Source organism: Apodemus sylvaticus, chromosome 17 (assembly GCF_947179515.1).
Source record: "Apodemus sylvaticus chromosome 17, mApoSyl1.1, whole genome shotgun sequence".
In the NCBI taxonomy this organism is placed as follows: domain Eukaryota; kingdom Metazoa; phylum Chordata; class Mammalia; order Rodentia; family Muridae; genus Apodemus; species Apodemus sylvaticus.
In genome coordinates, this window is record NC_067488.1 from 45,501,150 (window position 1) to 45,519,479 (window position 18,330).

The 18,330-nt window shown below is 54.0% G+C and overlaps 4 protein-coding genes across 11 annotated transcripts in view; 1 reads left to right on the top strand and 3 right to left on the bottom strand.

Annotated features, from left to right (window-relative positions):
- Positions 1–2: 2 nt before the first annotated feature.
- Lrrc14 (leucine rich repeat containing 14) lies at positions 3–4,360 on the top strand. Of its 6 annotated transcripts, XM_052160452.1 has the most exons (5): positions 3–430; positions 840–907; positions 2,104–2,457; positions 2,651–3,235; positions 3,334–4,360. In XM_052160452.1, exons 3-5 carry the CDS (start codon positions 2,129–2,131, stop codon positions 3,899–3,901), a joined length of 1,482 nt encoding a protein of 493 aa, XP_052016412.1. In that variant the 5' UTR covers positions 3–430; positions 840–907; positions 2,104–2,128; the 3' UTR covers positions 3,902–4,360. The 6 variants fall into 6 exon arrangements, with proteins under 6 accessions (XP_052016412.1, XP_052016411.1, XP_052016413.1 ...); XM_052160451.1 differs by having other exon boundaries at positions 3–907; XM_052160453.1 differs by lacking the exon at positions 840–907 and having other exon boundaries at positions 3–553.
- An 82-nt stretch (positions 4,361–4,442) lies between these two features.
- Lrrc24 (leucine rich repeat containing 24) lies at positions 4,443–8,873 on the bottom strand. Its single transcript, XM_052160456.1, has 4 exons — positions 7,958–8,873; positions 7,540–7,818; positions 7,230–7,398; positions 4,443–5,557 (listed from the first exon to the last, which is right to left on the bottom strand). The coding sequence occupies exons 1-4, from the start codon at positions 8,138–8,140 to the stop codon at positions 4,623–4,625; spliced, it is 1,566 nt and encodes a 521-aa protein (XP_052016416.1). The 5' UTR covers positions 8,141–8,873; the 3' UTR covers positions 4,443–4,622.
- Positions 8,874–11,449: 2,576 nt separating this feature from the next.
- C17H8orf82 (chromosome 17 C8orf82 homolog) lies at positions 11,450–13,855 on the bottom strand. The gene is made up of 3 exons (XM_052160286.1): positions 13,607–13,855; positions 13,141–13,189; positions 11,450–12,951 (listed from the first exon to the last, which is right to left on the bottom strand). The coding sequence occupies exons 1-3, from the start codon at positions 13,766–13,768 to the stop codon at positions 12,506–12,508; spliced, it is 657 nt and encodes a 218-aa protein (XP_052016246.1). The 5' UTR covers positions 13,769–13,855; the 3' UTR covers positions 11,450–12,505.
- An 88-nt stretch (positions 13,856–13,943) lies between these two features.
- The window catches only part of Arhgap39 (Rho GTPase activating protein 39), a 90,916-nt gene continuing 86,529 nt past the window's right edge, over positions 13,944–18,330 (bottom strand). For all 3 annotated transcript variants that reach the window (XM_052160283.1, XM_052160284.1, XM_052160285.1), the window contains exons 8-12: positions 17,539–17,612; positions 16,762–16,961; positions 16,025–16,116; positions 15,313–15,482; positions 13,944–15,158 (exon numbers count right to left, since the gene is read on the bottom strand). In XM_052160283.1, the coding sequence (XP_052016243.1) occupies positions 14,964–15,158; positions 15,313–15,482; positions 16,025–16,116; positions 16,762–16,961; positions 17,539–17,612 (731 nt within the window). In that variant the 3' untranslated portion in view covers positions 13,944–14,963. The remainder of the gene's footprint in view (positions 15,159–15,312; positions 15,483–16,024; positions 16,117–16,761; positions 16,962–17,538; positions 17,613–18,330) is intronic.

The window sequence follows — 18,330 nt, forward strand, 5'->3', positions numbered from 1 at the left end:
GCTGCGCGGCGCAGGGCGAGGCTTGCTAAGAGAGGAGGGGTTGGAGGCCTTGGTAGTGGGGGCGGATGAGCTGGGGCCGCGGGGCTGAGATTGGAGCAGGGCTAAAAGTCAGCAGCCGTTAGTGGTCAGGGCACTCGGACGGCAGGTTTGACGAGGACTGGCGCTTGCAGGCCACGGCTGAGGCGGATTCTCGGGAGGTGCCGCTGCGCGCGCGCGGGCATGAGCCGCAAGCGCAGGGCGACTAGGGGCGGGTGAGGACGTTCTCGGCCTGTAGAAACAGGCTCGCCCGGGTTAGTTGAAGTTCCGGGCTTTTGTTTTCTTTTTCTCGAAGGATCCGAGTGTGCGGGTCTGTATGCATCACCGCAGAGACCGCCAGAAGCAATCCTTTCTTGGAGGCCAGGCCGGCTGCTTTCGTTTCCTCTTATGACAGGTGCTTGATTGGCTTGTCCTGTCAGTTAGGCAGTCCTCACGAGATTATTTTAAGGTAGATCAAGGGGAGTCACCGGGGTTTCCCACGGATCCGTGCCTTAAGGATTTGTACGAGGTGTTAGAAGTAAGCAAACCCCGGGTTTCTGCAGTCTTTCTGGTCCCCACTCTTGTCCCGGGCTGCAGCTTTGCCTAAGGCCTAGGCCTTGGTTTTCCATTGTTATAGGGTGAGGATTGTAGCGTAGTTGTGAGGATTAGGTGTTTTGCCCACAGGAAGTCTACTGACCCTGTATAGCAGGAATCATTGCGCCTCAGGGACTTTTGTATGCGGCCTCTCAGCTGGAATGCTTTGGCAGTTTTGCCTTGGATCTTTGTGACTCTTGTGAATTTAAGACAATGGTTTCTCTGTACAGTGGTTTCTCTGTACAATGGTTTCTCAGTGAAGAGGAGGTTCCCGAATAGGAGGCAAGAACCACAGAGGGTGAGAGTTGCTTTTCCTCAGGGATTTCTGTGCCTAGTTATACCCTAGAAAACCGTTATCTCTAGAGTTTGAACTTAAGGCCTTGGTCTCAGAGGCTGCACACCATCTATACTAAGGATCTTTTTAAACAAAACAAAACAGAGCCTGGCACTTACTAAGCTGTGTTAGACTTTCTTAAATCCACGGGCATATCAATACGGAGGGTTAGGGTGTGGGTACTGGGAATCCTCTGGGAATCCTCTGTTGTCTGTCTGATGGGAAGCGAGGCCTCAGGTTTATTCCACTTTAGGAAATATTTACTTTCCCTTAGTTATACATTTATACAATGTGCATAAGGGGGCATCTGCATCAGTCACAGGTGGCTCCTGACCACTGAGCCATCTCTCCACACTCCCCACACCCCCGACTTTACAAACACCCAAATCTGCTGGGACTCAGTATTGGGCTAGCCAGCCAGTAAGCTTTAGGGACTCTTCTGCTCACTCCAGTGCTGGCTTTACAGAGCTGTCACCTATATCCTGGTTTTACATAGGTTCTGGGAGTCTGAAATCAGGTCCTCAAGTTCAGCAAGCACTATACAAAAAGGCATCTCCCAGCCCCTTGTTTTCTTCTTTCTTTTCTTTTCTTTCTTTTTTTTTTTTTTTCTATGATGTTACTATGTAAGCATAAATAGACTAGGTAGGCCTTGGACTCAGAACTACCTGCTCTTGCCTTCCCCTGTGCTGGAATTGAAGGTGTACATCTCCATGCCTAGCCCTTACTTCTGAGGAAGGATTTCTGAGTCATTGTAATTTGGGAGGCCTAAAGCATCAGTGTTGGCCCTGCAGAGCTGCAGCTACTTATGAGAAGGCCACACACACACACGCGCGCACACACACACAAACACGCTATTGACAGTGCTACACAATGTATGTCTGCTTGACACTTAGTTTACCCCATGTCTTCTGTCCACTCTGCACAGCTCTAAGTGCTTCCTAGGAAGTGTGATGGCGCATGCTTAAAATCCCAGAAGAGGCAGGAGGATTGCTACAAATTCAAGACAAGTCTGGGCTATACAGTGAGACCTTGTCTCAAGCCAAACATAGAAACTTTCCTTTTGTGCAGCTCTCCTCCACTAACTGCCAAGTCCGTGGGCTTGTACCACTGATAACTTGGAAGGGTTTGTCTTCCCTAACTAAGATGCCCCCCTCCTGCAGGTGGCTGCCTGCCCAGCCCAGCACCATGCACACGCTTGTGTTCCTCAGCACACGGCAGGTGCTTCAGTGCCAGCCAGCTGCGTGCCAGGCCCTGCCCCTGCTGCCCCGAGAACTCTTCCCTCTGCTGTTCAAGGTGGCCTTCATGGACAAGAAGACAGTTGTGCTGCGTGAGCTCGTGCACACGTGGCCCTTCCCCCTGCTCAGTTTCCAGCAGCTGCTGCAGGAATGTGCCCACTGCAGTCGGGCCCTGCTGCAGGAGCGGCTCAGCACAGAAAGCATGCAGGCTGTGATCCTGGGGCTGACCTCCCGGATTCACACTCAAGAAAGAGGAGCCGGCACGCAACCCTTTTGCAGGTATGCATTTATCTAAGGGGCCCATAGGCTAGGGGTACAGCGAGGATTCTGAGTTGGTTCTAGGCTATGGTTCTGAGAGGTCAGAAAGAGTTCACTATGGGAATACTTGTGTCTGCTGCTTCTGTACAAAGTAGCTGGGAAGGATGTAGGCCTTTCTCCCTCACTCCCTGCCTCTGCCCATCCCTGCTCCCAGGAAGCATGCATTGCGGGTACTGGACATGACTGGTCTCCTGGACGATGGTGTGGAGCAGGATCCTGACACCATGAGCATGTGGGACTGTACAGCGGCTGTAGCCAGAACGTGCATCGCCCAGCAGCAGGGTGGCACTGCCGAGCCAGGGCTCTCACCAGTCCCTGTGGAAATCCGTGTAGACCTTCGGGTAAACCGGGGCTCCTACACATTCCTTCGTGAGGCACTCCAAAGTAGCGTGGACAGCCCACTGCGGCTGTGCTGCCGGGACCTCCGGGCTGAGGATCTCCCCATGCGGAACACTGTGGCCCTGCTACAGCTTTTAGATGCAGGCTGTCTGCGCCGGATAGACCTGCGCTTCAATAACCTGGGCCTGCGTGGCCTGTCTGTCATTATCCCACATGTGGCCCGCTTCCAGCAGCTAGCTAGCCTGAGGCTGCATTACGTGCATGGGGACTCGAGACAGCCTTCTGTGGATGGTGAGGACAACTTTCGCTACTTTCTGGCCCAGATGGGCCGGTTTACCTGTCTTCGGGAGCTCAGCATGGGCTCCTCTCTCCTCTCAGGCAGGCTGGATCAGCTGCTCAGGTGAGTGGGCTCTCCCATCACTCTCTCCCTTTTTTATGTGAGACATTCTCCTTGGCCTACCTGCCCATGACCCTTCTGTAACCCTTTTGTCCCTGCAGTGCCCTGCAGAGGCCCCTGGAGAGCCTAGAGCTGGCCTTCTGCGCGCTGTTGCCTGAGGACCTCCGCTGCCTGTCTCAGAGCTCTCATGCAGCCCACCTCAAAAAGCTGGATCTGAGTGGCAACGACCTGTCAGGCAACCAGTTGACACCCTTCCAGGGTCTGCTGCAGGCAGTAGCAGCCACATTGCTGCATCTTGAGCTGACTGAGTGCCAGCTTGCTGATGCCCAGCTGTTGGCCACACTGCCCACCCTCACTCGATGTGGCAGTCTCCGTTACCTTGGTCTCTATGGCAACCCTTTGTCTATGGCAGGACTTAAAGAACTGCTTCGGGACTCAGTGGTACAGGCTGAGCTACGTACTGTGGTGCACCCTTTCCCTGTGGACTGCTATGAGGGTCTTCCTTGGCCACCACCTGCCTCTGTCCTTCTGGAAGCCTCCATCAATGAGGAGAAGTTTGCCCGTGTGGAAGCTGAATTACACCAGCTGCTGTTAGCTTCGGGCCGTGCCCATGTACTCTGGACCACAGACATCTATGGCCGGCTGGCTGCAGACTATTTTAGCCTCTGATCTCCAGGGTCTTGGTGAACCCTGACACAAAGACTCCTGTCTTAGGTTTCCTGCAGTTTGCCTTTCTCCTGGGTATAACTCCAGTTACCTCTGCTTTCTGCAGTCTCCTTCACCTGTTCCCAGTATCTGGCTGCCTGCTGGTATCTCAGGCCTGTGCTCCCGTTCTGTTCTGTGTGATGTACTTGTTGGCTCTGTTGTGTTGTAGTCTCTCTGCAGAGAACGGTTTCTGGACACATCCTATGCCCTTAGCAGGAGTGCAGTGCATTGAGGTAGACGTTGGGATGACCTGTCTCAGGGCATCTTGGGGTCTTATACTGTGTACTCTGCCTGGCACCCTGTTACCTGGCTCTGGAGGGTGTAAGGTACAGACGTGCAGTATCTGGAATGTGAATTTATGGGCTTTTTTGATGTGTGTCCTAATTGGATGGGAAAGACTTACCTGCATTTCAAGTGTTGCTTTATCGTGACCAGTTGTCAATCTGTCACCCAGTCTACTGCCCCCCTACTTTGTAAGTAGGTTATCCCACTATTCTTACTGTCCAGAGCCAAGGTGGATCACCAGAGCTGGCAGCTAGAGGAACACTATCCAAGGTCCAACCCACGACTCCCCACCAGGCCGCCCCAACACACTCAGTGGTGAAGCCTGGCTTCAATTTTACTTTGAGCATGCGCGCAGCTGCACCGGCCAATCCCCAGTGCTACGTCATTAGTACGCGCAAGCTCAGCAATGGATCTCATAGGCTACACGTGTAGGGAGGCGTAGCCCAGACCTGAGCCCCTCCGGAGGAGTGTGTTCTGGGGCCTCCTCGGGCGGTACCTCTGGGAACAGGGGCTTGGACCGGTCAATGACGAACATCTCGTGTCCATGGTCATCACGGAGCTCCTCGAGCTGTGCGAAGGTGCAAGGCCCATCCGAATAGTCATTGACAAATAGGGTGCCTTCACCTGGCGGCGCAGGCAACTTTTTCCGCCGGCGCCGGCGTCGGCAGATCATAGCTGCTAACAGCAGCGCGGTGAGCGCCAGCAGCGCTATGGCTGCTGTGATCGCGGTCTGCGTTGCTAGTCCCAGGGCTCGGAAGGCCATGCTACCTGCCTCAGGCTGGGGTTCATGTCCCACAGGGCGTGTAGCCGGGGCTTGCGGAGCGGGTAGGTGCTGTGACTGCTGCCGGGATGCGTTGACCAGGAGATGAAAGGGCACACGCGCTTTGCCACCTGCATTGGCGGCCTCGCATTCGTACTTGCCTGCGTGGGCCAGTGTGATGTTGGTGAGGAAGAGCATGCCGCTGCCGGTGTCACGGGTGGCATGCCCGCCCAGACCTGGTACCCCACCTTCCAGCTGGGCCTGGGCTTGAGGCTTGCTATCGCGAGGCTGGGACAGCTTTCTCCAGACCACCAGGGGTTGTGGGTAGCCTGATGCCTGGCAGGCTACCTGCAGGTCCTCCCCCAGATTAGCTGTGAGCTCCGGGGGCTCCACGGTCACAGAAGGAGGAATGCAGATGAGGCTACCACCAGATACTTCTAGCAGACTTTGTAGCGCCAGGCGTGGAGGCTCTGCACACGTGATCTTCTTGTCTCTGGAGCTCAGAAGCCGACGGCCCCCCTCTTTGATCCAAGAGCCCAGCCAGTGAAGGGCACAATCACAACGCCATGGGTTCTCTGTGTAGGACAGAATAGAGCCTAGGTAGATGGGTCCTGCCAATCCTAACAAAAGCCCTTATCTATCACTTGGTTTTTTGGATTTGGTTTTTTCGAGACAGGGTTTCTCTGTGTAGCCCTGGCTGTCCTGGAACTTGCTCTGTAGACCAGGCTGGCCTCGAACTCAGAGATTCACCTGCCTCTGCCTCCCAGAGTGCTGGGATTAAAGGCGTGTGCTACCACCGCCCGGGCGTCCTTATCTATTTCTTACAGATAGAGTTCCAGAACCCTTGTCACCCAGGAATGTGTGATCCCAGTTCCAGAGAAAGCATCAGCTTCTCTGAGGTCCTGGCTTTGCAAGCCTCCACATTCCTGCATATTGCAGCAGAAATGAAACCCTGTTGTCTAATGAGCTCTCTCCAGTTTTGCCTACCTCCCCGATGACAAGTTATAGGGTCCTCAAATCTCTACACACAGAGTTCTAGGACATCCAGTGCCACATAGAAAAACCTTATCTTGAAAACAAAAAACAACAACAACAAAAAAGAGCTTCAATTCTGTTGTTATTCTGCAGAACGTGTACCTTGCTTCCTTAAATAGATGCATAATCGAGGCCAGCCTGGTCTACAGAGCAAGTTCCAGGACAGCTAGGGCTATACAGAGAAACCTTGTCTCAAAAAAACAGAACAAAACAAAAAGTAAAAAAAAAAAAAAAAAAAAAAAAAAAAAAAAAAAAAATAGGTGCATAGGCTGTCACTCTTATGACGGAGGCAGAGGGAGGGGGGCATGTCCCCAGAGAATCTGACTGAAGCCTCTCACCAAGTGTCATCAATTAACATCTACTCTGAAGGTTGCCAACATAACAATACTCCTTTTTCATTTAGAATACTGAAATAGCAGTGAGCCACAGGAAGGGCCTGAACATAACATCTGTGATCTCGAGAATGAGCTTGCTCTTTTTGGGGGTAATTTCTGGGAATAGCAAGACTAAACCTTTGTTTACAATAAGGGCACCTTACCTGGCAACCCTTGTTTACTTGGGCATTTGCACTATCCTCTGTTTCCCTATCCGATGCAGAGGAACCACTGAGTTCACTTAAGTTTTTCTTTGTTTTGTTTTCAAGACAGGGTTTCTCTGTGTAACCCTAGCTGTCCTGGAACTCAATTTTTATAGACCAGGCTGGCCTCGAACTCGGAAATCCTTCTGCCTTCCATGGCACCTGTTGTTTTGTTTTGTTTTGTTTTGTTTTGTTTTTCGAGACAGGGTGTCTCTGTGTAGCCCTGGCTATCCTGGAACTCACTCTGTAGACCAAACTGTCCTTGAACTCAGAAATCTGCCTGCCTCTGCCTCCGAGTGCTAGGATTACAGGCGTGCACCACCATCACCCAGCCCACAGCACCTGTCTTAACCCTCCTGTTTCAAATCTATGTTAACATCCCTTTTAATACATCCAAACTCTGTTGCATCTTGGTTATTCTGAAATTATTTTCTGCAGTGAAGTTGAACCTGGCTCAACCCGAGTCAAGGACTGTAAAAAAATTAAGGGAACTCCCCAGGTTGATGTGGCCACCACAGTGCAGGTCTGCCTATGTTCCTACCACCACTGACAATAGGAACCCACTGTGTACCTAAGCCTGCTTCTCCATGCAGGTTCAGCTCTGGACTAAGAGACCCATACCAAAGAAGAGTTACCTGTGAGGCGTAGCACTTGTAGGCTGCTCAGAGGCTGCAGGGCCTCCTTGCTGATGGTGCCCAGTTGGTTCCTGCTGAGGTCCAGTAGGGCCAAGGAGGAAAGCCCAGCCAGGGCCTGGTCCTCCAGTAATTCAATGCTGTTTTCTTGAAGATGGAGTTCCTGAAGTCGCTGAAGTAGGGACAAGAAATCATGAGGGAAAAGGGCCATGGGTAGCTAGACAAGGTTGACTTCTCTCCCTCCTAACCTTCCCCACCAGTAGGACAGTTCTGGATATCACAGCAAGATATAGTTTTGACGTTTGTCGCTTACCGGCAGGTGCAAGAAGGTGAAATCCAGCAGCTTTGCCAGCTGGTTCCCAGCCAGGTAAAGCACACGAAGCTGGACCAAGCCCACAAATGCACCGCCCCGCAATCCCCGAAGCCTGTTGCCGGTGAGCGCCAGTTCAAGCAGGCGGGGCTGTGCGCGGAAGGCGCCGGACTCCAGCGCACGCAGGGTATTATTGTGCAGGTAGAGGTGGCGCAGGGCAGCGAGAGGAGCCAGGGCTCCCTGCTCCAGGTGCGCGATGCTGTTGTCTTGCAGGAACAGCGTCTGAAGGTTGTGGGGACGAAAAGTTTACTTCATTGTGAGGCACCTCCTAGTGACCTTTCACTACACTCTTAGGTTCACACACTCGATTCCAAAGGGCACTGTAGCCCACTAGGGCCCTCCAGTCCCACATAATGCCCACCTGAGTCCCCGGAGGGATTCCCTGTGGGACCACGCGCAACCGTAGGGCACCACACTCCACTGTGGCGCTGTAGCAGCGGCAGGCGGCGGGACAGCCAGTGGCGCGGGGTGGGAGTCCGGGCAGCAGCGGCAGCAGCAATAACCCCAGCAGTAGCAGCAGCAGCGTGGGGGCCCCTGGGGCCATTTCCGAAGAGCCCCACCAGGAAGCTGTGGCTTCCCTAGGGAATGGACCCGGATGGGATGCACCTCCTGAAACAGGTCAGCAGACCAGTGCTAACATTATCCAGCCAGCGCTTGAGCAGGAATGTAATGCCAGGCGTGGTGGGTTATGCTCTTAAGCTAAACTGGGGAAGCTGAGGCAGCGGGATTGTTGTTAAACTAAGCCATCAACCAAGGGATCCACATGGTTCCAGCCAAAAGAGTGGCAGAGGAATGCCTTGTCTGGCATCAGTGGGAGGCGAGGTCCTTGGTCCCGTGAAGGCTCAATAGAGGCCCCAGTGTGGAGAAATCGAGTGGGGGTCGTGGGAGTGGGTTGGATGGAGGAGCATATTCTGGAGTTGGGGGTTTTCGGGGAGGGGGGAAACCGGGAAGCAGTATAACATTTGAAATGCAAATGAACAATAAATTCAATAAAATTCAAGGCCAGGTCTAGGCTATATGTTCCAGGCCAGGTTGGCTGGACCACAGTATAGTACTCAGGGGCCAGGCAGTGGTGGCACAGCCTTTAATCCCAGAATTTACTTGGGAGACAGATCTCTATGAGTTTGACTTCTACAGAGTGAGATTCAAGAGCAGTCAAGGCTGCACAGAGAAACCCTGACGTGAAAAAAAACAAACAAAAACCAAACCAACCAAAGCAAAACAAATCAAAAACAAAACAGCACTTCAGACTGGTCTATATAGTGAGTTCCAGGTTGGTCAAGACTACATAAATAGTGAAATCCTGTCTAAAAAAAAGAAAAAGAAAAAGAAAAAGAAAAAGAAAAAAAAGAAAAGAAAGAAAAGTACTCTCCATTTACTCTTGTTAAAACCTGTACAATAGCCAGGCGGTGGTGGCGCACGCCTGTAATCCCAGCACTCTGGGAGGCAGAGGCAGGCGGATTTCTGAGTTAGAGGCCAGCCTGGTCTACAGAGTGAGTTCCAGGATAGCCAGGGCTACACAGAGAAACCCTGTCTCGAAAAAACCAAATCCAAAAAAACCTGTTCAAAGGCGCCAAAATAGCTGTATAAGTAATGGCACTTGCCTGGCAAACCTGGGGACCTGAGCTGCATCTATCCAACCTACATAAGGTGGAAGAAAAGAAGCAACTCCACAAAGGTGGCCTCTGTGTGAGCATTCCCCACCCCCAACTGATGCATGTGAGAGCAGGAGTACACACACATGCATGCACATGTGAGCATACACACACACAGACATACACACACACAGATATACACACAGACATACACACACACAGACATATACACACACACAGACACACACACACACACAGACACACACACACACAGACACACACACACACACACAATTTTTTAAAAAGGAAAAACAACAAAAAATACCTGCCCCCCCCAAAATACAAAATCAAAAGCAATCTTTCCTTGATGGCCCGTCCTTACCTTGCCCTAGGCCTCTTGCTGTGCCTATACTGAGAACCTCCTGCTCTTCAGTGGCTCGACAGCCGCATCACCTGCACGGTAGCCTTCACTGGGCTCTGGTCCCAGATGCAACAGAACATAACTTGGGAACTGCCTGGGTAGCAAAGTCCAGGGCAATGACCCAGGCATGGGCCAAAAGAGAGGGCTCTGGCCAGATACACCACCTTGGTCTCACTCTGTGGGCACTGGCATCAGCATAAAGTTCAACACTGAACAGAAACTTCTTTGTGCCTCAACACAAGAGCAAGGGACTCCGCATGACCTTGACGCATATGATCCCACCTAGGCTTCATTTGTCATGATCTGAGGGCAATGTGGGGAGAAATGGTGGTCACAGCATAGCTTGGTGTGGTCCCTGATCTTCCTATTGTAGTGGTAGAGGTGGGTAGAAAACTCACCAAGAGCTAAGCTTTTCCTCAGGGGCAACATGTATGTTTTATTTCCTTTTAGACAGGGTCTACTGTGTTTCTCTGGTCGGCCTGGAACTCCTATGTGGATGGCCTCAAACCCAGAGATGTCTGCCTGCCTTCAAGTGCTGAGATTAAAGGCACTATGCCTAGCTTATTTCTATCTTTTTTCTTTCCTTTTTTTAAAAAAAAATGTATGTGTGCTGGGCAGTGGTAGCGCATGTCTGTAATCCCAGCACTCTGGGAGGCAGAGGCAGGTGGATTTCTGAGTTCGAGGCCAGCCTGGTCTACAGAGTGAGTTCTAGGACAGCCAGGGCTATACAGAGAAACCCTGTCTCCAAAACAAAACAAAACAACAACAAAAAAACAAATCCAAAAAACAAAGAAAAAATGTATGTGTATGAATGTTTTGTTTTGCATGCATACCTGGAACCCTGAAAAGTCAGAAGAAGACATCAGATCCCCTGAAACTGAAGTTAGGAGGGTTGTGAGCCATCATGTGGGGTGCTGGGAACTCACCCCCAGCCCTACCCGCACCGAGACAGGGTCTCTATGTGTCCATGACGATCCTGAAACTCTATGTAAAGCAGGTTGGCCTTGAACTCAGAGATCCACTTGCTTCTGCCTCTCTAGTGCGGGGATTAAAGACCTGAGCCTCCACATCTGACTGCTCCTTCTAGTATTCTGAGTCAGGGTCTTGCTATACTTGAACCTAAGCATGCCCCCAAGTGACAAGATTACAGGGTGCACCATCACACCTAGCTTTCTCCGGCAATTTTTAGAGAATGGAGGGATAAGACAAACAACAGGAATATCAGTTCAGTGGCCATGCCTTGGCCCCAAAGCTGGTTCCAAACAGGCCTGTGTCTTTGGAGTAGGTGAAGGTGTGTGTCCTGGCTGGGATGTGGGAGAAAACCTTAGGTCATCAACTGGTTTTTAATTTTCTTCTTTCCTCCCTTCTGGGGATTGACCTCAGCTCCTCCCATGCACTAGGCTACAGGCTTAAGCGCACAGGACACCACTGAGTTCCACTCCGACCATCACACCTGGGCATCTAGCTTTCTGAGAAGAATATGGGAGCAGTGACCTCTGAGTCTGTAAAGAAATGCCTTCACAGAAGGTCATCGCATGTGCCTGGGAACCCAGGGACAGGGGGACTGGGGTCTAGTTCTAGCCACAGTGAGCTCAGTTTTAATGGTGATACCCGAAGCTGAAAAGCCTGCTTTTTCTGAAGTTAAGGAAGACAGGACCAAGGGTACGCTGTTCCCTAGGCTCCAGCCTCCTTTGCATGGTCTAGTATAGGTCTTAATACCTGCTTATTCACCAGGTCTTCTTTGCTCTGAGTAAGTTGAACTGTACTAAGTGGCCTTGGTGTTTGTCTCAATTTTGCACCGATTATAAGTCACATGATCATTTAAAGGCACTAGAGATGAGCAGCACAGCAGTAAAGTTTTAATGGAATAGCTTCGGCGCAGGCAAAGGCAGTTCCTGGGTATCTCAGGACATGTGGAGCCCCAAGAAGTGGGGACGTTTGCTAGGTTTCTGGGTTTTATTTCCTGGTGCGTGAATGACTGGTTGGTCCCTGGCTCCAGGCCTTGCGCATCTGTTCAGCCTTCAGTAGCAAAGCCTTGATCTGTGCATTAGGGATCAGAGCTGCTGCTTATGCAGAAGCCCAGATGTGCATCAGTGCAAGAGAGTCATGACGGGAATAAGGGCCCCTTATTAGATGAGCCCAGAAATCCTTTTATCAGGACAGGAACCTCTAATCCTGGGCAGGAGCTGGGTGTCGGTCGGTCTCCTGGGTGCCTATCTAGGCGGGAAGAGGGTGGAGAGGCGCCCTATGTTCTCTGTCCCAGCTGAGGTCTCTGGCAGCCCTTGCAATCCAGCGCTTTTAAGCAGCACTACCTCCCCTAACCGCCCCCTCCCGTTCCAGTGGGTCTGCTCATTGAGGGTGTGGTTTCCATCCCCTTCTCACTGCCAGATTCTATGACCTTTTCTTAGTGAGACAGTCAGAATCTAGAGGGTCCCGATCCCGCCCCCAAGCCCGGTGACCTTGGGCCAGGATCTTCCCCCCCCTCACCTGCTCCAGTGGCGAGCGACTCCCCGCGGTGCTTGCGGCTGCAAGACTGGAGAAGCGGAGGGGGGGTTGGGGTGGGCGCGCACGCGCACCGGCCCACGCGCGCCTTGCGCCCTGCCTGACGTGACCAGCGTAGGCCAATCCGTGGGATGCAAAGCCGGTGTAAGGGTTAGAGGTGGCCGAGAGAGGACCTCTGTAGGGACAGAGGATAGCGGGGCTGCACCAGAACCTTGGACAGCGCCAAGCATCCTGGGCTCACCTCTGCGCGCGCACGCGCTCTCAGTCACTGGCGTGCAGGTGACAGCGGACATCTAGGTTAACCCGGAGTGCTGGAGCCGAGGGGTAACCTGCGAGTACTACAAAACCCAGAGTTTGCCCTAACCCTCCCCACACAGCCCCAGCCGGAGTCTCAGGGCGGCGGGGCAGCGAGCAGCAGCTGGGCTAGGTCCATCGTTAGGGCGATGCGGCGACCTTGCCAGTGGACGTGAGAGGGGACCGTGGGTGAACCAGGTCCATACTCGAAGCAAGCGCTGAGCTCGAAGGCCAGGGCCGAGCGCACTAGACCCACGCCGCCTGCGCGCTCCGGCGCCGGGTGGTACAGGCGCCCATTGGCCGCCAGGGGTAGCAAGCGAGCCGGCTCGAAGGGTATGGCCAGCGCCTCGCCGCCACCGCAGTAGGAGAGGCGAGGTGACTCGCTGTCGGCAGCCAGGAGGTGCGTGAAGACCACCGGCCGGTCTTCACAGCGCAGGAAGTTACGCTCTCTGCCGCAAAGCGAGAGGAAGGGGAAGGAAGCCTCGTAGCGCCCGCTGTGGTTGGGTCTCAGGCGGGAGAAGAAAGTGACCAGGAACTGCGGGTCTGTGGGAACAAAAGGCACGGCTGTTCATGCTCAGGGACCACGCTTCCCAGACACGCTCCTTTTCCTGGGAATACCAGCACTGGCACGAGACAGCGCCCCCCTTGTGGATGACGGCCTCCCTCAGAGTCGGGGAGCCGAGGCCCTGAAGGGTGGAGAGAGACATGAGGGAGCAGTGCAGTAAGCAATACCTTTGAAGCAGGTGATAAAGTTCTTCATTTTGGAGTCATCTAGGAAAAGCTGCAGAAGGGACACAGTGGACAGTAAGTCCTGGCAAGAAAGCCGGTGGTGCTCGCTGTCCTTGCTTTTCTGTATAACGTGTTCGGGGGGCACGGGAGAGGGCCCTGCGGACTTCCCACGTCTACAGACGGTTCCCAGGGCTGCAGCCCACACCCCCTTTTCTACAGCAGGCTTGACAGCCGCTCGTCCCCAGCAATCGCGAGCACTCGCCCTGGGATTGGTGCTAGGCTCGTGTGGGCGGGACTACAATGCGGTAAGCGGCTGGCCCCGGAATTTCCGGCTTCCAGCTTGGGCTTTGAAAGGTTCCAAGCCTCGCGTAGCGCCTATTCCCAGGCCTCGCCTCTAGAACTACTCCCCACCCGGTGCCGCGTCCGCAGTTCCCTCAGGACTCCCCCCTCTGTCGCACGCCAGGCACACCTGGCCTTGGTGATCCACATAGTAGAAATACTCGCGGGTTCTGGGTTCCGGGCTTTGGCCCTGTGTGTAGGAGACACGTTCGTCCCCACTGCAGGTCCGAGCTCCCTGCGACCTCGCCAAGACTAGAGCCAAGTTACGCACTGCCCCGCAAGGTGGCCACATCCTTCCACACCGGAAACAGATTCCACACTCCCACACAGTGCTGCGCCCGGGGCTTTGGGTTCCGCCGGCAACACGTGCTCGGAGGGGCGGAGCTATCTGCCCCGCCCCCGGAAGTAGCTAACGTTGATTCACCCCGCCCCCTTGTCAGAAGTAACCTGAATGAAGCACAGGCAGCGAATGTGCACTTGAACTTTATTCACAAGGCGCACTGTCCCCTCGATCCACGCGTCCGAGGGAGCGCCTGAGGCTGAGAGGTCCAGGACCTGCCCCAGAGAACTACGGGCCTCCGCATGGCGGGACTTTTGTTTTTAATAAATAAAAATTCTAAAAATATATATATATATAAACAGGAGAAATGAAGTTTGACAACTGGTGGAACTCAGATTCCAGAATGGAAAACGCAGACGAGTCCAGGCAGGTCTCATCCACGCGCCGCCCGTGTGTGAAGTTTGGTCAGAGGCCGCGAGGTCAAAGGAGGGTGGTGCTAACTTGCTCAGCAGAGGACCGCAACAGCAGTTCAAGAGATAAATAGCATCTGGTTAAAACTATGTCCTTAGCAAACTTAGTTCTGACATCTGTCATCCTATTTATATCTTTATACACAAGTAGGGCTGGGTATCGGATAGATTCTGTAGTCAAACAAAAAACCAAAAAACCTCTCGCCCTCCCCCACCCGCCCCAAGAAAGCCTGCCTAGCCCTGGCCCTATCCCAGAGGGCTTTGGTTTGGGGCCTCCCCTTGCACAAAGACCTATTAGGCATTGAGCCGACAGAGCCCTGTCCTAGCAGGGGCCAGCACAGCTCTCCAGAGCTCCCTTTCCTCTCCTTGAGGCCCCAGCCAGAGGCCCTTAGACTAGGGTGGGAGGGAGCAGGACGAGAGTGCCTTGGTGGAGGATTGCCCTGAAGAGGGGACAAGGTCATGTTGCCCTGAGCAACGCGGCATGTGCTTCGGCCGACCAGGAGGGCAGTGTCGCTCGGCTCCGGGAAACAGAAGGCACTTCTCGGGGCTGGCTTGCGACCGACCGGCAGGGTGAGCAAGTACCCGCAGGAACTGGCCGCGAGATATGGCGCGGCTGCTTTGCCCGGGAGGGCCTGGGGCGGGGCTGGCATCTGGCGGGCCTGGCATGCTGCCTCGCTCTGGGGCCTTCCCACCCACCTCCCCAGGTGTCACCCTAGCAGGCGTCCATAGCCCTCGTGCTATAGCACGCCCTCCATGAAGCTGGTATCTAAATGCTGAATGAGCACTCGAAGGAAGGACATCTCCTTTCGTGTATTCTCGAAGATGACGCGAGGATCATCCGACTGGCAGCGCAGGCAGTTGGGTGCCATCACCATAGCCAGGTTGCTGACGTCCATTTTGGTAATGGCTACATTGGCCGGCTGCACGAACACCTGTGTAAGGAGGTCCAGGTGAAGGGAGAGGAGGAGAGCAGAGTGGAGGGTAGGCGGAGCTATTTCGGGATGAGCTGGGCGGAGTGGAAGGCTGGTTGGGGAGGATGGAAGGTGGGCTGGGCGTGGTGTGGCACTGGACGCAGAGCATGCATACCTGGAGGAAGCGAATGAGGTAGCACAGCACCATTCGGTTGATGCGCGGGAGCGCGTGCACCACGGCCACAGCAGCCTCCGGGCTCTCGTAGTGCGCAATGCATTGTTCGTAGAATTCATGAGGAATCAAGGGCTCTTCCAGCTCCCGATACCACAGCTTCAGCAGCGATGCTGGGGGTGGGAGTGATTTAGAAGGTCTTGACTTGGGGGGTCCCTAAGCCAAGCATCCACCAGAGGCCACATCCAGAGAAACGGTGTATGGAGGATCTGGAACAGGCTGGAAAGGGTCCCTCTAGCTAAAGCTGTACAGACTGAGCCCAGATCTCAGAGACACTAGATGCTGGAGGACCTGGGATCACTCTTGGCAGTATAGGTATGTGCCCACCATGACTACAAAATAAAATTTCTCGCAAGGGTTGTGCAGCTGCTGAAGAAGGTGGCTGAGAATGCCCCAAGAGCTGTGGGCCAGGCTGCTCTGGAGGGGCAGAACCCTGGGTATGCCAAGAACACTGACATGTCCAGTGTAGGAGGATGTCTACAGTTCTTCTGGAGGTAGATGCCAGGGGTGAAGGATGGCGAGATGCAGCGGCAGGACAGAGGGACAAGGCCACAGGGCGATCCTGAACAGGAGCCCCAGCCTGCATGGTTATCTGCTTTCTGTGATATGCATGCAAGCCAACTCCTCCAGACTACTGAGTATGTGAGGGACTCACCAGGGACATGGGGGTCCTCCAGGCCTGTGGGCACCTTCCACTGATCCACCTGCAACTTCAGGGCATTCACCTCATCGATGTCGCCAGGGACCCTAGAGAACACAGGGCACATCGCAGACTAGAGGAGCTCCTCTTGTCCTGGAGCTGGGACAGCAGAGAGCCTCAAGGACGTACCCACCGGGCTGTCTCACCCACCCACTGGGCCACCTCAGGCAGGGCAGGGACTCGGAGCTTTGCTGCCCCGTGTGGGCATGCCGCCCATGCACTTGGGTCGGGGGAGGGGCTCCTGGCTTCGCTGTGCAGGTGGTTCCCTCTGCAAGCCACTGAAGCCCAAACTTGATTCCCTTTTTGTCTTGGGGGCTTGGATCTCCCTGGTCCTGACAGGCAAGTGCCATCCCGAGGGCTGGGTGTGTCACATCCCTGCTCACACGGGAGGATGAACTGGGGCTGCTGAACTGCCTGGCCAGCTGCATCCCACCCATCTCTAAAGCTCTTGTCAGAGGCGATGTCCTTGCTAGTATCCAGGTCCATTCTGGACCCATTGGCTGTCTTTGTTGGCCATGACCTATGTGAGGGGTAGGGTGGGTGGTGACACAGCCAATGTGCCTCCTACGGGTGGGGCATTGCCTTGTCTCTTTTGACTGCATGGGCCCTAGGCTTAATGTCCCTAATATTAGAGATATAAACATTTAACTGTGCTCCATTTCCCCAACTACAATCTGAGGTTGCCAAGGCACCTGAAGATACCCTCCGTCTGGTCACCGTTGAGCGCCAGGACCTCCTCGGAGAGCCGTGTCTGTACCCAGGGCAGCTGCCTGTCAGGATAGCGGTCTTTCTGCATGCTCATCACCTCCTGCAGTGCACTGCCAAACATGGATGGGCTGAACACTGCGTTCTTGGCATGTCGTATCTCCTCCACGTTAGGCTTCTTCAGGCCCTGTGAAAACAGCCCAGCACCCAGGCCCTGTTGTAGTCCAGCCTCCTTCTTTCATCTCTTGTCCCTAATTCTGGTTCTTGGCCCAGTCAGAACCAGGGACAACTCAGACTCTGACCCACGTCACTAAGGGGGTTTCCCATCAGGCCATCTGCAACACCCTAAAGCATGGATATGAAGAATTGTGGAGGTGAGGGTCCCTACCACAGGCTTGCATATGGCGGTGTCTGTCTGCTGCACCTCACCATGCCAGTTGGAGTTCTTAGGGGGCCAGTGCAGCCCCCTGGATGCTATTCCTGGGCTCTGGGAGGCAGGGTACAGCCACTCCATTACTTGGGTAGGCTGCCTATGTCCTCTCTAGTACCCATTGCTGCTCAACTGCTCAGGCATGGTCACAGTCTTTGAAGAGAAAGACTGTACGGGAAGCACAGGGTCTCCTAAGCCTTCCTAGTCAGACATGAACAGGCTGAGCACCTGTCAGCAGGTGCTCTGCTGAGCCTCACTGCCTCATCATCAGGCTTCTGTATGGACCGGAGGAGAGTCATTTGCCCTACCCTGCTTCTCCCAGAAGCATTAGTACCTTCTTGGCCCCAGTCAGAGCTGCCTTCTGCAGTTTGTGGTAACAGTACTTCGCATAGGTGCTTATTGCCACCCCTAGAAGAGAAAGGGGGACAGTCAGCCAGGTGTGGACATGTGGGATACAGGGGCTGAGAATAGCAATTGCAGGGTTTTCACCCACCCCTGAGCTAGACAGTAGCCCATACTCTCTCCAAGGCACAGTCCTACAGTGCAAAGACCCAAGAGGAGAAGCAAGGGGAACTTCCCACACATGTAGGAGCTAAGGTGGGGGAAATCCTTCTGCTAGCCTTCCTACAGCCACCAAGGAAAAGCAGGGTGGAAACAAAGCGCTTCCCAGGAAGGAGTCACAGGCAAGAAAGGACACACCCAGGCCTTCAGTTCTACCTCCTTTCCTCCTTAGGTGACCCTAGCAAGACCTTTGGTCTTCCCTGGTCCCAGGGGAAGAGGTTTCTGGATGAAGTATCTAGTGCCTTTGGCCAGCACTGGGGCAAATAGCTCTCCAGCAGCCCTGGCTTCCTTGGGGGCAGGGTGAAGCTGGGGGCGAGAGTGTCAGGGAGACGTGGACAAGGTGAACGACAGCATCTAGATGGCAGTGTCTTGTGCCAGCACCCTAAGCAGAGGCCAAGCGGACGGCAGGCTGAAGGCCTTCTCCTCAAGGGAGGGGGCTTTCTGGGACTCTGCCCCTGCAGCAGAGCTGGAAGAATTGGAGTGTTGGCGCATGCACTCCAGTGACAAAATTAGGCTTGGTATGAATGGAAGATGATGTCAAGCGTCACCCCTTGGTCCTGGCAAA

What these genes read in the sequence shown, in the direction of transcription:
- Lrrc14 (XM_052160450.1), top strand. Translation starts at nt 1,901, where the DNA reads ATGCTTAAAATCCCAGAAGAGGCAGGAGGATTGCTACAAATTCAAGAC. An exon ending in GGCACGCAACCCTTTTGCAG is followed by an intron (nt 2,458 to 2,650) that starts GTATGCATTTAT and finishes CCCTGCTCCCAG; the next exon opens with GAAGCATGCATTGCGGGTAC. An exon ending in AGGCTGGATCAGCTGCTCAG is followed by an intron (nt 3,236 to 3,333) that starts GTGAGTGGGCTC and finishes TTGTCCCTGCAG; the next exon opens with TGCCCTGCAGAGGCCCCTGG.
- Lrrc24 (XM_052160456.1), bottom strand. Translation starts at nt 8,140, where the DNA reads ATGGCCCCAGGGGCCCCCACGCTGCTGCTGCTACTGCTGGGGTTATTG. An exon ending in GAATCCCTCCGGGGACTCAG is followed by an intron (nt 7,819 to 7,957) that starts GTGGGCATTATG and finishes CACAACCTTCAG; the next exon opens with ACGCTGTTCCTGCAAGACAA. An exon ending in TCACCTTCTTGCACCTGCCG is followed by an intron (nt 7,399 to 7,539) that starts GTAAGCGACAAA and finishes TCCCTACTTCAG; the next exon opens with CGACTTCAGGAACTCCATCT.
- C17H8orf82 (XM_052160286.1), bottom strand. Translation starts at nt 13,768, where the DNA reads ATGTGGCCACCTTGCGGGGCAGTGCGTAACTTGGCTCTAGTCTTGGCG. An exon ending in ATGTGGATCACCAAGGCCAG is followed by an intron (nt 13,190 to 13,606) that starts GTGTGCCTGGCG and finishes TCCCTTCTGCAG; the next exon opens with CTTTTCCTAGATGACTCCAA. An exon ending in CTTTATCACCTGCTTCAAAG is followed by an intron (nt 12,952 to 13,140) that starts GTATTGCTTACT and finishes TTGTTCCCACAG; the next exon opens with ACCCGCAGTTCCTGGTCACT.